Source organism: Thalassophryne amazonica, chromosome 15 (genome assembly GCF_902500255.1).
Source record: "Thalassophryne amazonica chromosome 15, fThaAma1.1, whole genome shotgun sequence".
Lineage (NCBI taxonomy): Eukaryota > Metazoa > Chordata > Actinopteri > Batrachoidiformes > Batrachoididae > Thalassophryne > Thalassophryne amazonica.
Window position 1 is genome coordinate 96057154 of NC_047117.1, and position 21680 is coordinate 96078833.

The 21680-nt window shown below is 44.5% G+C and overlaps 1 protein-coding gene across 1 annotated transcript in view; it reads right to left on the reverse strand.

Annotated features, from left to right (window-relative positions):
• The window catches only part of pkd1a (polycystic kidney disease 1a), a 334259-nt gene that overhangs the window by 238271 nt on the left and 74308 nt on the right, over window positions 1–21680 (reverse strand). The window contains 4 exon segments of the mRNA XM_034188324.1: window positions 5521–5689; window positions 5812–6072; window positions 6566–6816; window positions 15740–15903. Coding sequence (XP_034044215.1) covers window positions 5521–5689; window positions 5812–6072; window positions 6566–6816; window positions 15740–15903 — 845 coding nt within the window.

The window sequence follows — 21680 nt, forward strand, 5'->3', positions numbered from 1 at the left end:
ATTAAATATAGAGAAGACTAACTGTATGGTTTTTGGATCTAGCTGTATTGTTATGAAAACCCCATATTAGACATTAAGATTAATAATATGATAATAAATCAAGTGCATGAGACCAAGCTGCTGGGTGTAGTGGTAGATTCAAAATTATCATGGAAAAGACATATAAATAATATTTTTGTAAAAATGGGCAGGGGTATACCAGTTACGAGAAGACATGCAAGGTTTCTAAGTTGCACTACAAGGAAGTATGCTATTAACGCACTATTACTAGTACATTTGGACTATTGGCCAGTAGTTTGGTCAAATGCTACTAGAGAAATGACAAATAGATTACAGATTATTCAGAATAGGGCTGTTCGTGTGGCACTTAGATGCAGTTATTGGACAAACATCATCACAATGCATAAAAATTAAACTGGTTGTTAGTCAAAGATAGACTTTTATATGCTTTTCTTTTTTTTTTCTTTCTTTGTTTATGTGATGAGGACAAGGCACATTAATGAACACTTTTTGTACATTTTCATGCCTTGGTGTAAATATGCCAGATTTAGCTAAAAGCTACTTTCCATCTGTAGTCCTCAGACACACAACAACAAACAATTACAATAGATAAATTAAAACAAAACATGAGATTATGTACAATATATCTCACCTGTGTTGACAGGTTTGATTGTTTTTGAGCCATTTTTAAAAGCACTCAGGGTGGGACTGTCTCGTATCCTTGTTTGAAGGCTGTTCCAGTTTGTCCAACCCTTCACAGAGATGGTGTTTTGTCCTGTGGCAGTTCGTCTGAGGGGCACCTCACAGTCCCCTCAAGAAGCAGACCGAGTCCTGAGGTTAGGATCTCTATGTCTAATAAATTCCTCCAGAGGAGGAGGGGCTAGGCCATGGAGAGTTTTGTAGATGAGACAAGCATGCTTAAACATTATAAAGTTGTTAAAACGTAAAAGATGGTATTTCTCCAGAATTTCACAGTAATGAGTGGAATATGGCTTTTTAGCAAACACTTTGATAGCTTTTTATAAAGTTGCTCTAAAGGTTTTAGTACTGTCATACCAGGAAATGACCATGTTGTGCAGCAATATTCAATATGAGACAGGATCATACAATGAAGGTACGATCTAGCAGCATCAGTCCAAATACAAAGCCTGATTTGTTTAAAGTTTTGAAGGTTAAATTTTACAGTGTTGACCACTTTTTTCACGTTTTTTGAAGGAAAGATTAGGCTTAGCTGAATGGGGATCCAAACAAACAATAAACAAACAGTATTTTATGACGGCACAATCACATTAAAACAAAAGTATATTTTTTATGTCTTTAAACAAAAATAGTCAAAAATTTCATGATGCCCTTAGAACCTTTATTATTAAACATAACAGCGCCCGACTGTTTCACGACAGATTGCTATGTTAAAGATTGGCCAGCAGTTGTCACCATATTTAATTGTATCAAATGCTTCAAACACTGAATCATTGCAACACAACTGCTTCATACCAATTCAGTGGTTCAAAATGCTTCAGTTCCTCCGACACTAATAATTAGCAATAAAATACATCAGCGACCACGAATTATTACCACATGTGCACGGACAGACTTGCAGTCAGGAATACTTTGATGCTGTGTTGCTAATGCTAACGACGGCATGTCACGAATGCCACGGCGTACACATTCTTGGCCGCTGATCATGAATGTGATGATTTCAGGCAGAGGCGTCAAGTGTCCTCAGGAACTGCTGCAACCTATTACCACGTGTTATGATTAATAGGAGTGCAGGAAAAAAATCGATTTGAGCTCGAATCGCGTTTCTAACAATGAACGATTCAGAATTGATTTTCATTTTCAAAAAATAGATTTTTTTTTGGCGGGTGCGGGTGTGCCTTCTCAGCCACCATAGTGCTTGGCAAAACAAGGAAGCAGCGTGGGCTATGTACAGGCATGCTAGCCTAGTGGGCTACAGAGGGCTGTGTATTATCGTCGTGTTACGGTGTTTGTTGTTGCACCGCTAAAGTATGGAGGATGAAGAAAAAGAAATCCAACCGCCTCCGCGGTCTTTGAAAGCAACCATTTGTAAACACTTTGGATTTTACCGTCAACCCGGCCCGGGTAAGAAAGGGCTCGACATGACTCATGCGATTTGCAGAGATTGCAACGGTAAAGTAAAGTATTTCGAGAATACTTCAAATCCTCGTTCTCACCTGGAAAGACATCACCCAGAGTTGTTGGTAGAATTGGATAATCTAGTGAAGACAGCGCCAACACGACCAGCTGATCAGCGCACGCTTCAACACTTTGAAAAACTGCCACACAATTGTGAACGGGCAAAGAAGATAACAAAATCCATCGCTTGTTTCATCACAAAAGACCTGCGACCATACAGTGCAGTGGAGAGAGACGGCTTCAAATTCATGATTAAGACTATTGAGCCACGGTATGTCATACCTTCATGCACATACTTCACGAACACTGCTGTACCTGAACTTTACAGAGAGACAAAGCTAAAGGTCAGGGAGGCCGTGGCCAAAAACACCACCAGAGTAGCACTTACGTGTGATCATTGGACCTCTAGGGCAACCGAATCATATGCTACATTTACGGCGCACTACATCACAGAAGAATGGCAGCTCCAGTCTCAAGTCCTGCAAACTAGGGTGACGCATGAAAGCCACACTGCTCAAAACATTCATGCAACTTTTCACTCAGTCGCAAAGGAATGGAAGCTAATGTTCGCAGACCTGGTGACTGTTACAGACAACACATCTAACATGCTTGCTGCTGTGCAGCTTGAGGAGAACCTAACACATGTATCTTGTTTTGCACACACACTCAACCTCGCAGCTCAGCGAGCTCTGAAGCTCAATACTGTGTCACAGGTGCTAGGGAGGATTAGGCGAATCACTGGTTATTTCCATCGGAGCACCACTGCGTGTGAGGCCCTGAAAGCGAGTCAGAAGGCTCTTGGTTTGGAAGATCACAAGCTGCAAATCGACGTTGCGACCAGATGGAATAGCGCATACGATGGTCAACAGGTTTCTGGAGCAGCAGCCTGCCATATGTGGCGCTCTCGCCAATCCTGGGGTGGGAAAAAATAACACAGCTGACACCTCCACACTAAGTGACGCAGAAATAAAGCATGCTGAAGAAATAACTATGGCACTCAGGCCAATGAGAGACGCCACCGACATCATGTCAGAGGATTCATCACCTACACTGTTAGTCATCGCTCCACTGCTTGCCCAGCTTCTTCATGACACAGGAGATGACTCTGATAACTCCACACTTGTCCAGGAAATTAAACGGGCGATCCATGAGGATCTGGCCAAGAGATACAGCAGTGTGAGGACCCACAAGCTTCTCCACAAGGCCTCTACACTCGACCCCAGGTTTAAAGCACTGCCTTTCCTTGCCAGAGAACAACAGCTGGACATCCATGCAGATGTGATACAAGAGGCAGCGCTTGAGGTAAAATTAAATTAACCTACAATTTATTAAAACCCTTTAAAAAAAATACCTGTGTGTGTGTACACAGCTGTATATTATATTTATAATATAAAATGTGATTTCATTGATTATTCATCAAACCAAGTGCTTTACACAAAGCAAGTGTAAAACACATTGATAAGATGTTATAAGTTTTTTTTTATAAATAGAACATAAGAATACAATAAATAATATATTAAATTATATTATTAATAATGTTAATAGTATTTTAATTAATTTTAATATTTTTAGAATACAAATAAAACAGGCAAATAACAGAATAATCTTAGGGACCTTGCTACAAAACTAAAACAATGTATGTTTTCCTCCTACAGGATCAGGAGAAGCCTGGGGAGGCTGACAGCAGTCCTGTGGAGCCAGAGGCAAGCCCAGAAGAAGGTCCTGTCCCTAAAAGGAGAACAACATCTGCTGCTTTGGTGAATCTGCTGGGCACGACATTCACTGAGGTCAGAGATGCACCCAAATCAGCCAGCACCAGGGCTGAGGAGGAGCTGAACAAGTATCTGGCTGTACCTGCACTTTCTCTCTCAGAAGACCCCCTTCACTGGTGGAAGTCCAATGAGAGAGATTTCCCTCTACTAGCCAGATTAGCTAAACGCTATCTATGTATCCCTGGTACAAGTGTGGCAGCAGAGAGAGTATTCTCCACTGCTGGAGATGTAGTGACAGCTCAGAGGAGCTGTCTTTCTTCAGAGCATGTAGATCAGCTTATTTTCCTGCAGAAGAACCTACAGATTTGATTACTGCCAATTTAGTTGTGTCAAGCATTGTTGTGATTTGCTGTTAAGAAAAAAAGACAACAGTATTTGTTTAATTTCATTTTGGATGCTCTCAGAAATCTAAAGGCAATGCCTATTTCTTTATAGAGGCTGCTATAAACCTTTTGTTTTGTAGTTTTTACACAAAGAGGGGTTACAGTATTTTTTGTTTTATTTCATCTGTGAAGTGGAAGTTCTGGCAGCTAACCTAAGCCTACCCATTTTATTAATGTAACAGCACTTTTATTTTTGGAAGCACTTTCATGTATTTGTAATTTTTGTGATTTGTTAAGGAAAAAAGTGTAATTTTATTTCTGGAAGTGGCATGTTCTCAGAAATAGGCAGCTAGCCTAAGCTGAGTTCTTGTACGAAGCAATCTGTTGTTTTTACAGAAAGAGGAGTATTTTTTTATAATTTAAGTTTTGAGTAGTGGCAAGTTCTGGCAGCTAGCCTAAGCCTACCAATTTTATTTATTTTACCACAGTTTTATTACTTTAATGTAGTGTTCTGATAACTGTGAGAAGTTCAAGTAGCTTGAGTGTCAGCCTCAAAGATATTGTGTTGTGTTGGTACAAGTTTAAAAAATGCATGCAAGCATAAATAAATCAGACATGTTGTCTTGGATTTACCTTTGTGTGTTTACATTATTGCAATAGGTTGATAAAAGCTTTACAATTATAAAATCTTTATAAATGTACTCTGCTTTCATGCCAGCAGACTGGAGTAGATCCTGAGATCCTGAGAATCGTTTTGAATCGAGAATCATTTTGAATCGGAAAATAATCGTTTTTGAATTGAATCGTTTGGATTTGAAAGAATCGGAAAAAAATCGAATCGTGACCCCAAGAATCGATTCTGAATCGAACTGTGGGATTCCCAAAGATTCACAGCCCTAATGATTAATGGCACGTGTTGCATATGATTGCTGTAAAATGTTTTTTACAACCTCTAACGTCAGTCTTCAAAACAGATTGATTTATACCTCACGGAAAACATTTTGGCAGAAATTTAAAAATGCGTGAATATGCAAAAATGCGCAATTCCACCCAGGCCTGAGAGTGGACTGTGTGACTGTCAGCCCTCATAGATGAAACAGGAGGAGGAAGAAGACCACAACTAACCAAAGCAAAAGGCCTCATGTGAGAAGGAGAAGAAAGGTTTTTCTGCTTTTCTGTTTTTCCCGGACGCTCACAAACTTGAGAGCTAACAGATGTCGTCTGCTGTGTCAAACACTATCAGCAGTTTAAGTGTCTGTGTGTCCCACCTTTGGTCACCTGGACACCATCTTTTTTGATCTCCCACTCCACTGCCATGTCCACAGCACCCCAGCTCACAATCCTGAAGTCCAGACTTCTATTGGCGACGGTGAGAGCTGGACAGTGCAGCTCCAGTTTGGGAGGAAGTGCCACAGTCACGTCTCCATGTGCAGACACCTGGACACATGAAAAGCATCAAAATCACACCTGACACTAAACACCAAAGCTCATTTACCACTTTTACAGAAAAAGTTACAAAAAAAAAAAAAACAAGGACTGTCTGCTCTTTTTGCACTTGCCTCCTTGTGGCCACCCCAGGCCGTTACACGGACGGGATAGCGCCCAGGAAGACCGTATTTATGGGTTGCAATGTTGACGGCTGCCCCTGTCATGTTGACCCGAGGTGAAAGGTCACCAAACTCCCAGGAAAGTGTTACTGGAGTGACAGTTGAGGTGACCCAGAAGCTGATGGAGTTATGAACACTTTGCAGTGGGAGGGGCTTCAAGGACACCGAGAACTGCACTGCAAACACGTCGTGGGCCAGAGTCCACCCACATTCCTGTGACAAAACCAGAAAAACGCTTTGCTGTCAATATGCCAACATGACCGCTCAACCCGGCTTATCCTCAGGCCGCACCGGATACAGGTGCAGAGCCACCGGCATGTACCGGTGCAGCAAACCGCGCCACAACGTCATCATGTCCACCGGACGTCTGCTGCTGCGTGAATAATACTGCAGGTTTTACACAATCTATCTGCTCTCTTACAGAAACGAGACTCAGTGCTGTACAAGTTTGAAACCTTTCCGTTTTCACAGGAAAACAGAACTTGTGTGTTGCTGTTTTCTCTCTCAGATGTTCACAGACATCAGCAGTCATTGTCTGTGGCCACAGATTATCGCTGGTATTCCCATCGCATGTGGTTTTACTGATTACGTGATCAGCGGTCGACGTCGACTTCCGTGACATAAATGTCGACATTAAAGATTCTGAAGTTGTGTGAGACCCCCGAGTGTGCAGATGATGATGTTTACGGGTGCAGGACACGCTTACCTTCATGACGTGAGGCTTTGTGCAGGCTGCAGAACACTGAGACTCGCTGATGAAGTTTGGTTCAGAGTTTGTGCTGCACAGACACTCTTGTCTCGCGCCCAGGCCGCCGTAACGATGAGACGCAGCAAAACACAGGCTGTTGCACTCTTCACGAGTGAAGTTTCCTGGTGTGGACGAGGAGAAGATGACGAGTTCACTCTGGCCACCGCCTCCTCTGCTGCCATCATCCAGACACGCTGCATAGTTCAAACCTGAGGACAGTCAGGATTCCCATGATGCTGTGGGCTGTCAAACTATTGTTAAAACCACACTTTTCAGAGTGTATTCACTATTCCTGAAAAGCATGAAAGAAGAACATCTACATTATAAAAGCCAAGTGGCCTCTGTCACGCAGAAACTGTGGAGAGTCAACATTTGCCGTTTGCTATGTTTATCTATTTTAGGTCAAGGATGAACGCTGCAAAAACAGAAAGTTGATAGGACAAATGTTTTTGGAGAAATTAACAGTAAAAAATGGATGTTGTTCTACAATGCAACATGGGAATTTGAGGTTTTAAATGTTACTGTGGTTCATGTTAGTTTAACAGTGTTATTAGTAGTATTAATTTATCGTGTTCGTTAGATAATAGAGCCTATTGTCATTGTACATATACATACATAAAATGAAACTTGTCCTCTGCATTTAACCATCCTAATTACATGTTTCTGTGAAGGCTCTCAGACTGGCCTGGGTTCCTTGACGCGAGGACGTTTTGCTTCAAATCGCAGAAGCTTCCTCAGCTAAAATTCTTTCTGTGGTGGTCTGACTTCTGTCTGACCCTTGTAGTGAAGAACAAACAGAAGCCACAAAAGCCGGAGTATTAAACCTAACCAGACCCCTCCTACCGAGAGGCAGACTGCTATAGGATAGTGACTAAACAATTGCTCTAATTAGCACCTATTGTGCTCTTGTTAGCACCCTCCTAATGACAGGGCAGCTGTCCCTCCTAACAACTGACACCTCTCCTAATGGCTCTCCTGATGACGTGAATGACTCATTACCATGAACAAAAGACAAACTGCTTTGACCTGAGTACCCCATTGTAAACAGGGGACAAAGCGTGTCTCAGACCCCCTCCCTGGTTAAGGCTGGGTTTCAACTGTTTCACATAGAATGCCTCCTTGACCCCTCTGTCAAACCATTTCTTTTCTCTGGCTAAGATTTTAACTTCCTTGTCCTCAAACGTGTGGTTAGTGTCTTTAAGGTGGAGATGAACTGCAGACTGAGGTCCACCAGCGCCCTCTCTGGTATAGCCTGTTTGTGGATTTTGGGTAGTCCATAGATGCATGGAGTGGCGTCCCCAGGGTACAGTCTGTAGTACGCCTGCCTGTCGATGAGTCCCTCTTTCTCCAGGTTTTGGAGGTAGTTAATGATTTTCTTCTTATAGCCGCTCGTGGGGTCTCTCTTCAGACGCTCATATGTATTGGAGTCACTGAGCAAGTTGTTGATCTGGCCTCATAGTCCGATGTGTTCAGGACCACCGTGCATCTGCCTTTAACCGCTGGCAGGATAAGGATGCTTTGGTCCTTCCAATATCAAGTTCACATGTGAGGATGCCAGAAACAACCATTTAGCTTTCTTGGACTGTGATGTTACGATTGGAGAGAACAGGCAGCTCCAGACAGGGGTTTACAGAAAACCCACTCACACTGACCAATATCTGTTCTTTGGCTTGAACCACCCCCTTGAACACAAGCTTGGGGTGATCAGGACTCTTCAACACAGAGCCCTACAGGTGCCCACAACTACAGAGGAAAGGGCTAAAGAACAACAACATGTCTGGAAAGCCCTCACAATATGTGGGTACCCACGATGGTCCCTGGATAAAGTGCAGAAGTCCCAGAGAACAAAGAGACAAGACAGACAGGATACGGAGACAAGAAGAAGAGGAGTGTCTCTCCCTTATTTAGCAGAAGTAGGGGAAAAACTACAGAGGATCTTCAGACAGCACAAAATCCCAGTTTACTTTAAACTTGTTAACACCTCGAGACAGAAATTAGTTCATCCTAAGGACAGGATTCCTAGTTACAAACAGAGCAATGTAGTGTATTCTATCAGATGTCAGAAAAACTGTAACGAACACTACACAGGAGAGACTAAGCAGCCGTTACACAAAAGGCTATATCAGCACCGCAGAGAGGGCGCCAGTGGACCTCAGTCTGCAGTTCATCTCCACCTTAAAGACACTAACCACACATTTGAGGACAAGGAAGTTAAAATCTTAGCCAGAGAGAAAAAATGGTTTGAGAGAGGAGTGAAGGAGGCATTGTATGTGAAACAGCTGAAACCCAGCCTTAACCGGGGAGGGGGTCTGAGACACGCTTTGTCCCCTGTTTACAATGGGGTACTCAGATCAAAGCAGTTTCAGTCTTTTGTTCATGGTAATGAGTCATTCACGTAATCAGGAGAGCCGTCAGTCCCATCGTTAGGAGGGACAGTTACCCTGTCATTAGGAGGGTGCTAACTAGAGCACTATAGGTGCTAATTAGAGCTACTGTTTAGTCACTAGCCAATAGCAGTCTGCCTCTCGGTAGAAGGGGTCAGGTTAGGTTTAAAACTCCAGCTTTTGTGGCTTCTGTTTGTTCTTCTCTACAAGACTCAAGACAGAAGTCAGACTACCAGAGCAAGAATTTTAGCTGAGGAAGCTTCTGCGATTTGAAGCGAAACGTCCTCGCGTCAAGCAACCCAGTCCAGTCGAAGATGCAAGCTTCTCTACCATCCTAATTACACAGTTAGACACAATCCAACCAATAGGGGAAGTGTGCGGTCACAGTCTGGTGCCCAGGGACCAACTCCAGATGTAGAGATGCCACTTTGGTCCGAGGCAGAGAAAGGAGCAGACGCTAAATAAACAGGTTTTTGATTGTGGGAGGAAACCGAAGGAAACCCACAAAGACATGGGAAGAACATACAAACTCCACACAGAAAGCAAGCGATCCCACAACCTTCTTGCAGTGAGGCACAAGTGCTAACCACTAATCCACCGTGTCGCCAGTTGGATTAGTCATGTTGTCATTACCATGAGTAAAAAGACTATTGCGTTTGATGTCTGCCGCCACTATCTGTGTGTAAAAATTAAAAACACCTGCTTGCAGCAGAATGCAGAAAAAACAAAAAGCTCTGCATATGCACGACTGGGTAGAGCCGACATTTGCCGTACAGTATGTTTATGTATTTTGGGTCAAGGATGAATGCTCTAAAATAGAATGTGGATAGGACTAATATTTTTGGAGAAACTACAGATATTAGCTAATGTTGCTATGTACATTTTGGACTAACACGCCATTCCAGCAGGGGGCGATAAAGCTTTAGATTAAAAATGTAAGTGTCAATCCATCTTCTTTCGTTGAAAGTTTTGTTTGTTGTTGTTTTGTGCGTGTGTGCTTTTATTTATTAAGCTCAATGTAAGTACATAATGTAATTGTAAATATGTTAAAAGTACATGGATGACACAAGATAGTGGAAACACTTATTTCTAATGTGGTCCATTTAAAAATCAAATGACAAAATAGAACTTAAAATAAAATATTAAGTTATATTTTTCATTTGATTTTTATCAAAATAGAACTTAAAATAAAATATTAACTCCCCCTCGACCTGCCACCTTATCGTGGTGGGGAGTTTGCGTACCCGGATGATCCTAGGAGCTACGTTGTTGGGGGCTTCGTGCCCCTGGTAGGGTCTCCCATGGCAAACAGGGCCTAGGTGATGGGTCAGACTAAGGGTAGTTCAGAAGCTCCTATGACCAGTACGATATCAAGGACAGAGACGTCGTCCGGTATGGCGGAGCCGGGGCCCCACCCTGGAGCCACGCCTGGGGTTGGGGCGAGCACCTGGCGGTCGGGCCTTAGCCCACGGGGCCCGGCCAGGCTCAGCCTGAAAGAGTGACGTGGGCCCGCCCTCCTGTGGGTTCACCAGCTGCAGAGGGGGCCATGGGGGTTGGGTGCAGAGAGGACTGGGTGGCAGTCGAGGGCGGGTGGCCCGGCGACCCGGTATGCGCTCACAGCCTCTGGCTGTTGGGACGTGGAACGTCACCTCGCTTGGGGGGGAAGGAGCCTGAGTTTGTGCAGGAGGTTGAGAGGTACCGAAGAGAGATAGTCGGGCTCACCTCAATGCACAGCTTGGGCTCTGGTACCCAACTCCTGGAGAAGGGCTGGGCACTCCACTTCTCTGGCATTGCCCACGGGGAGAGGCAGTGAGCTGGGGTAGCATTGCTCATTGCTCCTCAGCTCAGTCGCCATGTGTTGGAGTTCACCCCGGTGATCGAGAGGGTCGTGTCCCTATGCCTTCGGGTCGGGGACAGGTCTCTCACTGTTATCTCGGCCTACGGCTGAGTGGCAGTGCAGAGTACCCGACCTTCTTGGAGTCCCTGGGAGAGGTACTAGATAGTGCTCCGACTGGGGACTCTGTTGTTCTCCTGGGGGACTTCGACGCCCACGTGGGCAGCGACAGTGAGACCCGGAGAGAGGTGATCGGGAAGCACAGCCTCCCTGATCTGAACCCGAGTGGTGTTCAGTTGTTGGACTTCTGTGCTAGCCACAGTTTGTCCATCATGAACACCATGTTTGAGCACAAGGGTGTCCATAAGTGCACGTGGCACCAGGACACCATGAGTTAGAGGTCAATGATCGACTTTGTAGTCATATTATCTGACCTTCGGCAACGTGTCTTGGACACTCGGGTGAAGAGAGGGGCTGAGCCGTCGACCGATCACCACCTGGTGGCGAGTTCGATCCGCTGGGAGGGGAGGAAGCCAGTAAGACCTGGTAGGCCCAAACATATCGTGAGGGTATGCTGGGAACGACTGGAGGAACCCTCTGTCAGCGAGGTCTTCACCTCCCACCTCCGGGAGAGTTTCTCCCAGATCCCGGGGGAGGATGGAGACATGGAGTCCGAGTGGACCATGTTCTCCACCTCCACTGTCAATGCGGACGCTCGTAGCTGTGGTCACAAGGTCTCTGGTGCCTGTCACGGAGGCAATCCCCGAACCCGGTGGTGGACGCCGGAAGTAAGGGATGCCGTCAAGCTGAAGAAAGAGTCCTACTTGTCTGTTGGTAAGTGGGACCCCGGAGGCAGCTGACAGGTACTGGCAGGCCAAGCGTGCTGCAGCAGGTGCGGTCGCAGTGGCAAAAACCCGGGTCTGGGAGGAGTTCGAGGAGGCCATGAAGGAGGACTATCAGTCGGCCTCTAAGAAATTCTGGCAAACCGTCCAAAGCCTCAGGAGGTGGAAGCAGCTCTCAGTCAACACTGTCTATAGTGCAGCTGGGGAGCTGTTGACCCTGACTGGGGATGTTGTTGGGTGGTGGAAGGAAGACTTTGAGGATCTCCTCAATCCGATCGTCACATCTTCCAAAGAGGAAGCAGAGATTGGGGACTCGGAGGCGGACTCATCCATCACCCAGGCCAAAGTCACAGAGGTGGTCAGAAAGCTCCTTGGTGGCAAGGCTTCTGGGGTAGATGAAATCCGTCCCGAGTACCTTAAGTCTCTGGATGTTGTGGGACTGTCTTGGTTGACACGCCTCTGCAACATCGAGTGGCAGTCGGGGAGAGTGCCTCTGGATTGGCAGACCGGGGTAGTGGTCCCTCTGTTTAAGAAGGGGGACAGGAGGGTGTGTTCCAACTACAGGGGGATCACACTCCTCAGCCTCCCAGTAAGGTCTATTCCAGAGTACTGGAGAGGAGAATTCAACCGATAGTTGAACCTCGGATTCAGGAGGAGCAGTGTGGTTTTCGTCCTGGTCGCGGCACACTGGACCAGCTCTACACCCTCCATCGGGTGCTCGAGGGTTCATGGCTGCCCTTTGTCACCAGTTCTGTTCATTACCTTTATGGACAGAATTTCTAGGCGCAGCCAGGGTGTAGAGGGGGTCCGGTTTGGGAACCACAGAATCTCATCTCTGCTGTTCGCGGACGATGTGGTTTTGTTGGCTTCGTCAAATCAGGACCTTCAGCGTGCGCTGGGGTGGTTTGCAGCTGAGTGTGAAGCGTCCGGGATGAAAATCAGCACCTCCAAATCCGAGGCCATGGTTCTCGACTGGAAAAAGGTGCTTTGCCCTCTTCAGGTCGGTGGAGTGTCCTCGGCTCAAGTGGAGGAGTTTAAGTATCTCGAGGTCTTGTTCACGAGTGAGGGACGGATGGAGCATGAGATCGACAGACAGATTGGTGCAGCATCTGCAGTGATACAGTCGCTGTATGGGACCGTCGTGGTGAAGAGAGCTGAGCAGGGGGGGAAAGCTCTCACTTTACGTTCAGATCCTCACCTATGGTCATGAGATTTGGCTCAGGACTGAAAGAACAAGATCGAGAGTACAAGCGGGCGAGATGAGTTTCCTCCGCAGGATGGCTGGCCGCTCCCTTAGAGATAGGGTGAGGAGCTCGGTCACTCGGGAGGAGCTCGGAGTTGAGCCGCTGCTCCTCCCCATGAAAGGAGCCAGCTGAGGTGGCTCGGGCATCTCTTCCGGATGCCCCCTGGACGCCTTGCTGGAGAGGTGTTCTGTTCATGTCCCAATGGGAGGAGGCCCCGGGGAAGACCCAGGACACGTTGGAAGGACTATGTCTCTCAGCTGGCTTGGGAACGCCTCGGGACTCCCCCAGAAGAACTGGGGGAGGTGTGTGTGGATCGGGAGGTTTGGGTGGCTTTGCTTGGGCTGCTGCCACTGCGATCTGACCCTGGATGAAGCGGAAGAAAATGGATGGATGGATGGATGGATAAAATACTAATAATAATAATAATAGTGTGTGTATGATAACAAGAATCTAAAACATTTATAAATACATTAAGACAATAAATTAATTTTAAACATTACATAATTAACAGAAAATAAAAGGGTTGAGTTCTCCTAAAAAGTGTTGCGGCGTCAGGTTTTAAAAATATTCTTGACTCACACACCATTCTACGGAAGCGTATTGCATTCACTGGATAAAAAAATTTGACCGCTGATCTCAGAATTACGAGAAAAGATCAGGTGTGAAAATTGTTTTAAATATATACTTCCGCATTTCCAGTCCGTCTGTAAAGAAGCGGGCTGAGATTAGCTCATAACACACCAGGGCTCAAAATAGTACGTGCATGTGCTAGTTTGTGCACGTATTATTCGAGTGGTGCACGTAATTTTATACTTCACTTGCACTGGTGCAAATAACTTTATCCAAGTTTTATCAACTATAAGCACCAGTAGAATGAACCAATAAAGGAATAAATAAGGAAAAAAAAAAAAACAATTTCCAGTGTGTTGTCTTCGTCTTCCCTGTGTTTTATGACTCTCACAGACGGAGAGAGTTGCTGTGATGATTCGTTCGCGCGCACACGTGAAAAAAGAATTGTCTGGCTGCAGACATTTAGTTAATTGTTTTCCGCTCAAACTCTCTCATCACTGTGTTAAAAAAGGACATAAGCCCTGCTCACAGACTGATTGCCAGAGACAGGACATGTCCACATGAAGTATAACTCCAGACATCTCCACATTTACTCATGGAGGGTTCTTTCGCGCGCATGCGTGCGTATCTCGCGGTCACAGGAGGAAAGATAAACTACAATAACAGAACTCAGAGCGCAGACCTGCAGCTCAGCACAAGAACAAATATAAACTAGAAGAGAAATCAGAAAACTGTGCACTCTGATTTCTCTGAAGAGAACCTGCAGGCTGCATTCTCACCTCCCTGCTGCAACTTGAAGTGGGCCTGGTGTAAAAGTGACTTTTGGTTGTGCAAGTAAGTTTTTTTTTTTTTTTTTTGGTGCAAGTCATTTTTTTGTTACTAGCGCCAGTGCAAGATAGGTTAAAAATGTATTTCGACCCCTGCACACTGTACTGAAACACAGTGTGAATTTTCCCCTAAGGTACTCCTGGATTAACTCACTCGATGCCATTGACTCTAAAACGCGTCTTTTCCGATAGTAACGCCCCGCGCCAAAGACGCGTCATCGAGCCAATTTCTTTTCTTCTCTTTTCTTTTCTTGTGGTATGTTTGTTGTTGACATGCACATAGAACTCAATTTTCTATCGGTCTTGAAAAAACACTCAAATGCTGAAGAAATCCTGGCACTGGGATGTTCTGAACTTTGAAAATGGCTGGCACTCAATGAGTTAATGTTCAGGGAGGTGCACGGGGCGTCTCACCAAAAGGAGACCTGTCTCATTCCTCCAGACTTCCAGCTTTTATTCACACAGCCCCAACGACCACTGAGGGACACAGCGGCGCTCACTCCCAGCCGGGCGCATGCCAGTCTGTGTGCCCTGTCTTGCTGGAGGAGTTTCATTAATCTAGGAACAGTTTAGGGGGAAATCCACACTTTGTGTGCGCCATGGTGTGTGATCACAGAGCAGTGTCGAAGGTTACAAATGCATCTTTCCAATGTTTGGAGTCGTGCAGTTAGTCCCACAAAACAGATATTATCATTTTCTTTACCATGAGGAACAGTAACTTCAGTTTACTAACTGGTGAAGCAGGTCCAGCTCACGCCAGAGAACTGTCGGATGCACTGCCCCACGAAAAGTTAATGAGGGACGAATAAAAACTCTGGTGTGGAACAAAGGATGATTCTCATTTTTTTCCCCAACAAGACAAGAGTCCCAGTTAGTGACTTTAATCAGCACAAAGATGAGTCAAGATTGACGTCTTTAAATGGCTTTGAGGTTAATGAAGAAGTTTTGGACCTGCTGCTTCTGAAAAGCAGCGAAACAGAAACGTTCTGCTGGTCCAAGCTTGAAACAGCGAAGCAGCACTGCGATCAACATAGAGAAATGATCATTTTCCTGGTACACATCCTCAAAAACAACAGACGCTCTGGCATAATGTGAACTGAAGGACAAATAAGGGCATTGTTAAGTTAAAAGCCTACTGATGACAGTAGATCGAATCATTTCTTACCGATTCTTAACAGGAACTGGGTTTCGATACCCAACCCTACATATAAATGCAGAAAACTGACTCAGAATCACAAAGATGTTAGAAAATGCTGCAGCTTCAAATTTGTTCAACTAAAAACTAATTTTCTGTGACAAACTCATCTTCAGCATGTCTGTCAGTCACTTGATGACTTCATCACCTTCATGTGGCTGTTGATACTGTGTAATTATTCACAGTATACATAAAATACCTTAAATAAATAATAAAAGTGTTGGGTTTTTTATTACCACAGGTGAGCAGGCTGATGTTGAGCAATGGCTGGTGTCGCAGCTCAGGCGGATGGCTGCAGAGCATGGCTTCGGCCCTCTGGACTTGCACGCCTTTCTCCTGGAGCCAGCTGACCACCCGGAACAGCTTACAGTCACACTCAAAGGGGTTGAAGCTCAAATCTCTGCACGACAACATGGAGAGAACACAGTGACCTTCTAAACACACTATGTACTAATGCTACAAGAACCTCAGGAAAATTAAATTCAACTTTGGAATTCCTTGGACAACTGGGAAAAGACGAAACAAGACCTCAAGAATAAATATTTTACATAAAGATTGCTTGTGCAGTTCAGCAAGAGTCAATCCTACAAATCTCAAGGACTTTATATGAACTATACAGTGGACAAGGTGTGGTATTATAAATCAGAGCTGGATTACAGACTGACAGGAAGTACCTGTGCCACCTCATCCCCCTGGACAAAATGCACCCGTGCAAATAGTCATGGTCACAGCGACACAATTACTATGGTTTGAATCTGAGTGCATTTGGGGAGCATTTTTGGTCATTGTCAAATGGACTGCATTCATGCAGCATTTACAAAGCCTGATGTCAGTATGAACCATGCAAGGCACTCAAATGCACACTAGGACAAATAGTGATTTTCCAGTCTGGGGAATCAAACCGAGGTTCCTTTGCTCTCGAGTCTGTCACCTCCAAATTTTCACCAAGGAGCAACCTCCAATGCTGAAAAATTAAGCCTACACAGAAGACCCAAAATCTGCAGTTCCATCAGCAGCCACTTGTTTACAGTCTGGTACATAAGATGGTTTTGGTCTCTAAAGCTAGTTTCCCCATTCATGACAACTGTACAGTTGGTCAACTTTCACAAAACTCATTTGTTTTAGCCATTTTGAGCCACAAAGCTATGAATAATTAGGGGTGTGATCCCTCTGAGTGACAGCCAGTGTGCTGGTGGGTGGCTCAAGGAACCCACTAGTAGACACCCCTAGCAATCGCTGCTAGCTGCTATGGCCTTGTCCATGAAGTCAAGGTCACTAAACCTCTCCTCACCAACAAAAGCACAGCAGCTGCTAATTTCCTCAACCCCACTCAAAACCCAGTCCATGCAAGCACTGAAGAATGCAGGGGCCAGAAGACATCCCTGAGAAATACCAGAATTCTGTGGGAAAGCATCTGAGTGTGGACTGGCTATGACGTCCAACAGCTTCTTGCAGTTCCACCAAGTTTCAGGATGTCCCAGAGAGCAGTGAGATCAACTGAACAAAGTGTTTTGTGAAAATCAACACAGCCTGTAAAGAAGCACTGCTGATAGTCTACGAGTACTCACAGGGCTAGAATTCAATCAGTGGCTGAATTCTTGGGTGTGATATCAGGCCGTTTCAGTCACTGAGCTGCAAGAACATGCAACTTAATCTTATTCAAGCACCTTCCCCAGCACAGAGATCAGTGTGATAAATCTGTAGTTGGTGCAATTCATTCGTCACCTTGTCCTTTCCAGGTGGGTACGAGTCCTTTCTTCCAATTTGTAGGGATGATTCCCATCTGCCGCACTGAATTTAGATGGTTTGCAATGCCAGGAGAACAGCATCTCCACCCGTCTGGAGGAGTCCGGCTCTGATGCCGCAGATCCCTGGAGCTTTTCTCACCCTCAGCGGTTTCACCGGTTCAGTAATTTCACCAAGATTTGGTGGTTTGCAGTTACTGGAGAATCAGTCACAACAAACCTGGTACTGGAGATGTTGCACATCCCAGCAGGAGGATCAGCCCAATTCAACAGCTCAAAGCAGCCAACACAATGACATGTCAGGACTGAACCATTTTCTGCTAAACTGCAGTGGAATCAGATGCAAGCTTGAGAGAACAAAGTGCTTTGATTCCATTGTAAGCAGGCCGAGGCTCACTAGACCACAGATGGTGTGTCACCTGATCATGTTCCTCTAACAATCCTCTGCTTGTCGACTCTTGGAGCCATCAGAATCTTTTGTGCTTGCATGGTGCCCTCTAGTAAATATACTCCTTGACATCCATGCCAATGTGATGGACATATGTAAGTACGTAAGCAGTAACTGTTACTTTGTTTGAAATGTAGACCAATTTACATACAATGGAGCACAAATGCTACAATAATCACTGTATGAAACATCGAATGCAGGAAAATACCAATCTTGGTGCAATTCTTATGTCGACATCTCCATAACCAAAGGACACTTAATCATTGATATACAGTGAGGAAAATAAGTATTTGAACACTCGGCGATTTTGCAAGTTCTCCCACTTACAAATCATGGAGGGGTCAGAAATTTTCATCTTAGGTGCATGTCCACTGTGAGAGACATAATAAAAAAAAAAAAAATCCGGAAATCACAATGTATGATTTTTTTTTAATAATTTATTTGTATGTTACTGCTGCAAATAAGTATTTGAACACCTGTGAAAATCAATGTTAATATTTGGTACAGTAGCCTTTGTTTGCAATTACAGAGGTCAAACGTTTCCTGTAGTTTTTCACCAGGTTTTCACACACTGCAGCAGGGATTTTGGTCCACTCCTCCATACAGATCTTCTCTAGATCTTTCAGGTTTGGAGTTTCAGCTCCCTCCAAAGATTTTCTATTTAGTTCAGGTCTGGAGACTGGCCAGGCCACTGCAGGACCTTGAAATCCTTCTTACGGAGCCCCTCCTTAGTTGCCCTGGCTGTGTGTTTGGGGTCATTGTCATGCTGGAAGACCCAGCCATGACCCATCTTCAATGATCTTACTGAGGGAAGGAGGTTGTTTGCCAAAATCTCGCTATACATGACCCCATCCATCCTCCCTTCAATACAGTGCAGTTGTCCTGTCCCCTTTGCAGAAGAGAACCCCCAGAAAATGATGTTTCCACCCCCATGCTTCACGGTTGGGATGGTTTTCTTGGGGTTGTTCTCATCCTCTAAACATGGTAAGTGGAGTTGATTCCAAAAAGCTCTATTCTGGTCTCATCTGACCACATGACCTTCTCCCATGCCTCCTCTGGATCATCCAGATGGTCACTGGTGAACTTCAAACGGGCCTGGACATGTGCTGGCTTGAGCAGGGGGACCTTGCTGCCCTGCAGGATTTTAAACCATGACAGCATCATGTGTTACTAATGTAATCTTTGTGACTGTGGTCCCAGCTCTCTTCAGGTCACTGACCAGGTCCTCCTGTGTAGTTCTGAGCTTTCTCAGAATCATCCTTACCCCACAAAGTCAGATCTTGCATGGAATCCCAGACCGAGGGAGATTGACAGTCATCTTGTGTTTCTTCCACTTTCTAATAAATAATCATAACAGTTGTTGTCTTCTACCAAGCTGCTTGCCTGTTGTCCTGTAGTCCATCCCAGCCTTGTGCAGGTCTACAGTTTTGTCTCTGGTGTCCTTAGACAGCTCTTTGGTCTTGGCTATGGTGGACAGGTTGGAGTGTGATTGATTGAGTGTGTGAACAGGTGTCTTTTATACAGGTAACAAGTTCAAACAGGTGCAATTAATACAGGTAAAGAGTGCAGAATAAGAGGGCTTCTTAAAGAAAAATTAACAGGTCTGTGAGAAACAGAATTCTTGCTGGTTGGTAGGTGATCAAATACTTATTTGCAGCAGTAACATACAAGTAAATTATTAAAAAAAATCATACATTGTGATTTCCGGATTTTTTTTAGATTATGTCTCTCACAGTGGACATGCACCTAAGATGAAAATTTCAGACCCTTCCATGATTTCTAAGTGGGAGAATTTTCAAAATCGCAGGGTGTTCAAATACTTATTTTCCTCACTGTAAACCCAATTCCAATGAAGTTGGGAAGTTGTGTAAAATGTAACTAAAAACAGAATACAATGATTTGCAAATCCTCTTCAACCTATATTCAATTAAATATCATGTCTTTGTGGTGTATTCAATGTTCAAACTGATAAACTTTAATGTTTTTGTGCAAATATTTGTTCATTTTGAAATGGATGCCTGCAACATGTTTCAAAAAAGCTGGGACAGTGGTATGTTTCCCACTGTGTTACATCACCTTTCCTTCTAACAACACTCAATAAGCGTTTGGGAACTGAGGACACTAATTGTTGAAGCTTTGTAGGTGGAATTCTTTCCCATTCTTGCTTGATGTTCGACTTCAGTTGTTCAACAGTCCGGGGTCTCTGTTGTCGTATTTTGTTCTTCATAATGTGCCACACATTTTCAAAGGGTGACAGGTCTGGACTGCAGGCAGGCCAGTCTAGTACCCGCACTCTTTTACTATGAAGCCACGCTGTTGTAACACGTGCAGAATGTGGCTTGGCATTGTCTTGCTGAAATAAGCAGGGACGTCCCTGAAAAAGACGTTGCCTGGATGGCAGCATGTGTTGCTCCAAAACCTGGATGTACCTTTCAGCATTGATGGTGCCATCACAGATATGTAAGTTGTCCATGGGCACTAACACACCCCCATACCATCATAGATGCTGGCTTTTGAACTTTGTGCTGGTAACAATCTGGATGGTCTTTTTCCTCTTTTGTCCAGAGGACACGACGTCCATGATTTCCAAAAACAATTTGAAATGTGGACTCATCAGACCACAGCACACTTTTCCACTTTGCGTCTGTCCATTTCAAATGAGCTCAGGACCAGAGAAGGCGGCGGTGTTTCTGGATGTTGTTGATGTATGACTTTCACTTTGCATGGTAGAGTTTTAACTTGCACTTGTAGATGTAGCGACGAACTGTGTTAACTGACAATAGTTTTCTGAAGTGTTCCTGAGCCCACGCGGTAAGATCCTTTACACAATGATGTCGGTTTTTAATGCAGTGCCGCCTGAGGGATCAAAGGTCACGGGCATTCAATGTTGGTTTTCGGCCTTGCCGCTTACATGTAGAAAGTTCTCCAGAGTCTCTGAATCTTCTGATTATAGAACCCCTGGCAAAAATGATGGAATCACCGGCCTCGGAAGATGTTCATTCAGTTGTTTAATTTTGTAGAAAAAAAGCAGATCACAGACATGACACAAAACTAAAGTCATTTCAATCAATCAATCAATCAATTTTTTTTATATAGCGCCAAATCACAACAAACAGTTGCCCCAAGGCGCTTTATATTGTAAGGCAAGGCCATACAATAATTATGTAAAACCCCAACGGTCAAAACGACCCCCTGTGAGCAAGCACTTGGCTACAGTGGGAAGGAAAAACTCCCTTTTAACAGGAAGAAACCTCCAGCAGAACCAGGCTCAGGGAGGGGCAGTCTTCTGCTGGGACTGGTTGGGGCTGAGGGAGAGAACCAGGAAAATCAAGAAAAAAAATTGTGGCAGTCAGTAACGGTTACTTTTTTAGACCAAGCAGAGGGAAAAAAATATGGAATCACTCAATTCTGAGGAAAAAATGATGGAATCATGAAAAACAAAAGAACGCTCCAACACATCACTAGTATTTTGTTGCACCACCTCTGGCTTTTATAACAGCTTGCAGTCTCTGAGGCATGGACTTAATGAGTGACAAACAGTACTCTTCATCAATCTGGCTCCAACTTTCTCTGATTGCTGTTGCCAGATCAGCTTTGCAGGTTGGAGCCTTGTCATGGACCATTTTCTTCAACTTCCACCAAAGATTTTCAATTGGATTAAGATCCCGACTATTTGCAGGCCGTGACATTGACCCTATGTGTCTTTTTGCAAGGAATGTTTTCACAGTTTTTGCTCTATGGCAAGATGCATTATCATCTTGAAAAATGATTTCATCATCCCCAAACATCCTTTCAATTGATGGGATAAGAAAAGTGTCCAAAATATCAATGTAAACTTGTGCATTTATTGATGATGTAATGACAGCCATCTCCCTAGTGCCTTTACCTGACATGCAGCCCCATATCATCAATGACTGTGGAAATTTACATGTTCTCTTCAGGCAGTCATCTTTATAAATCTCATTGGAACGGCACCAAACAAAA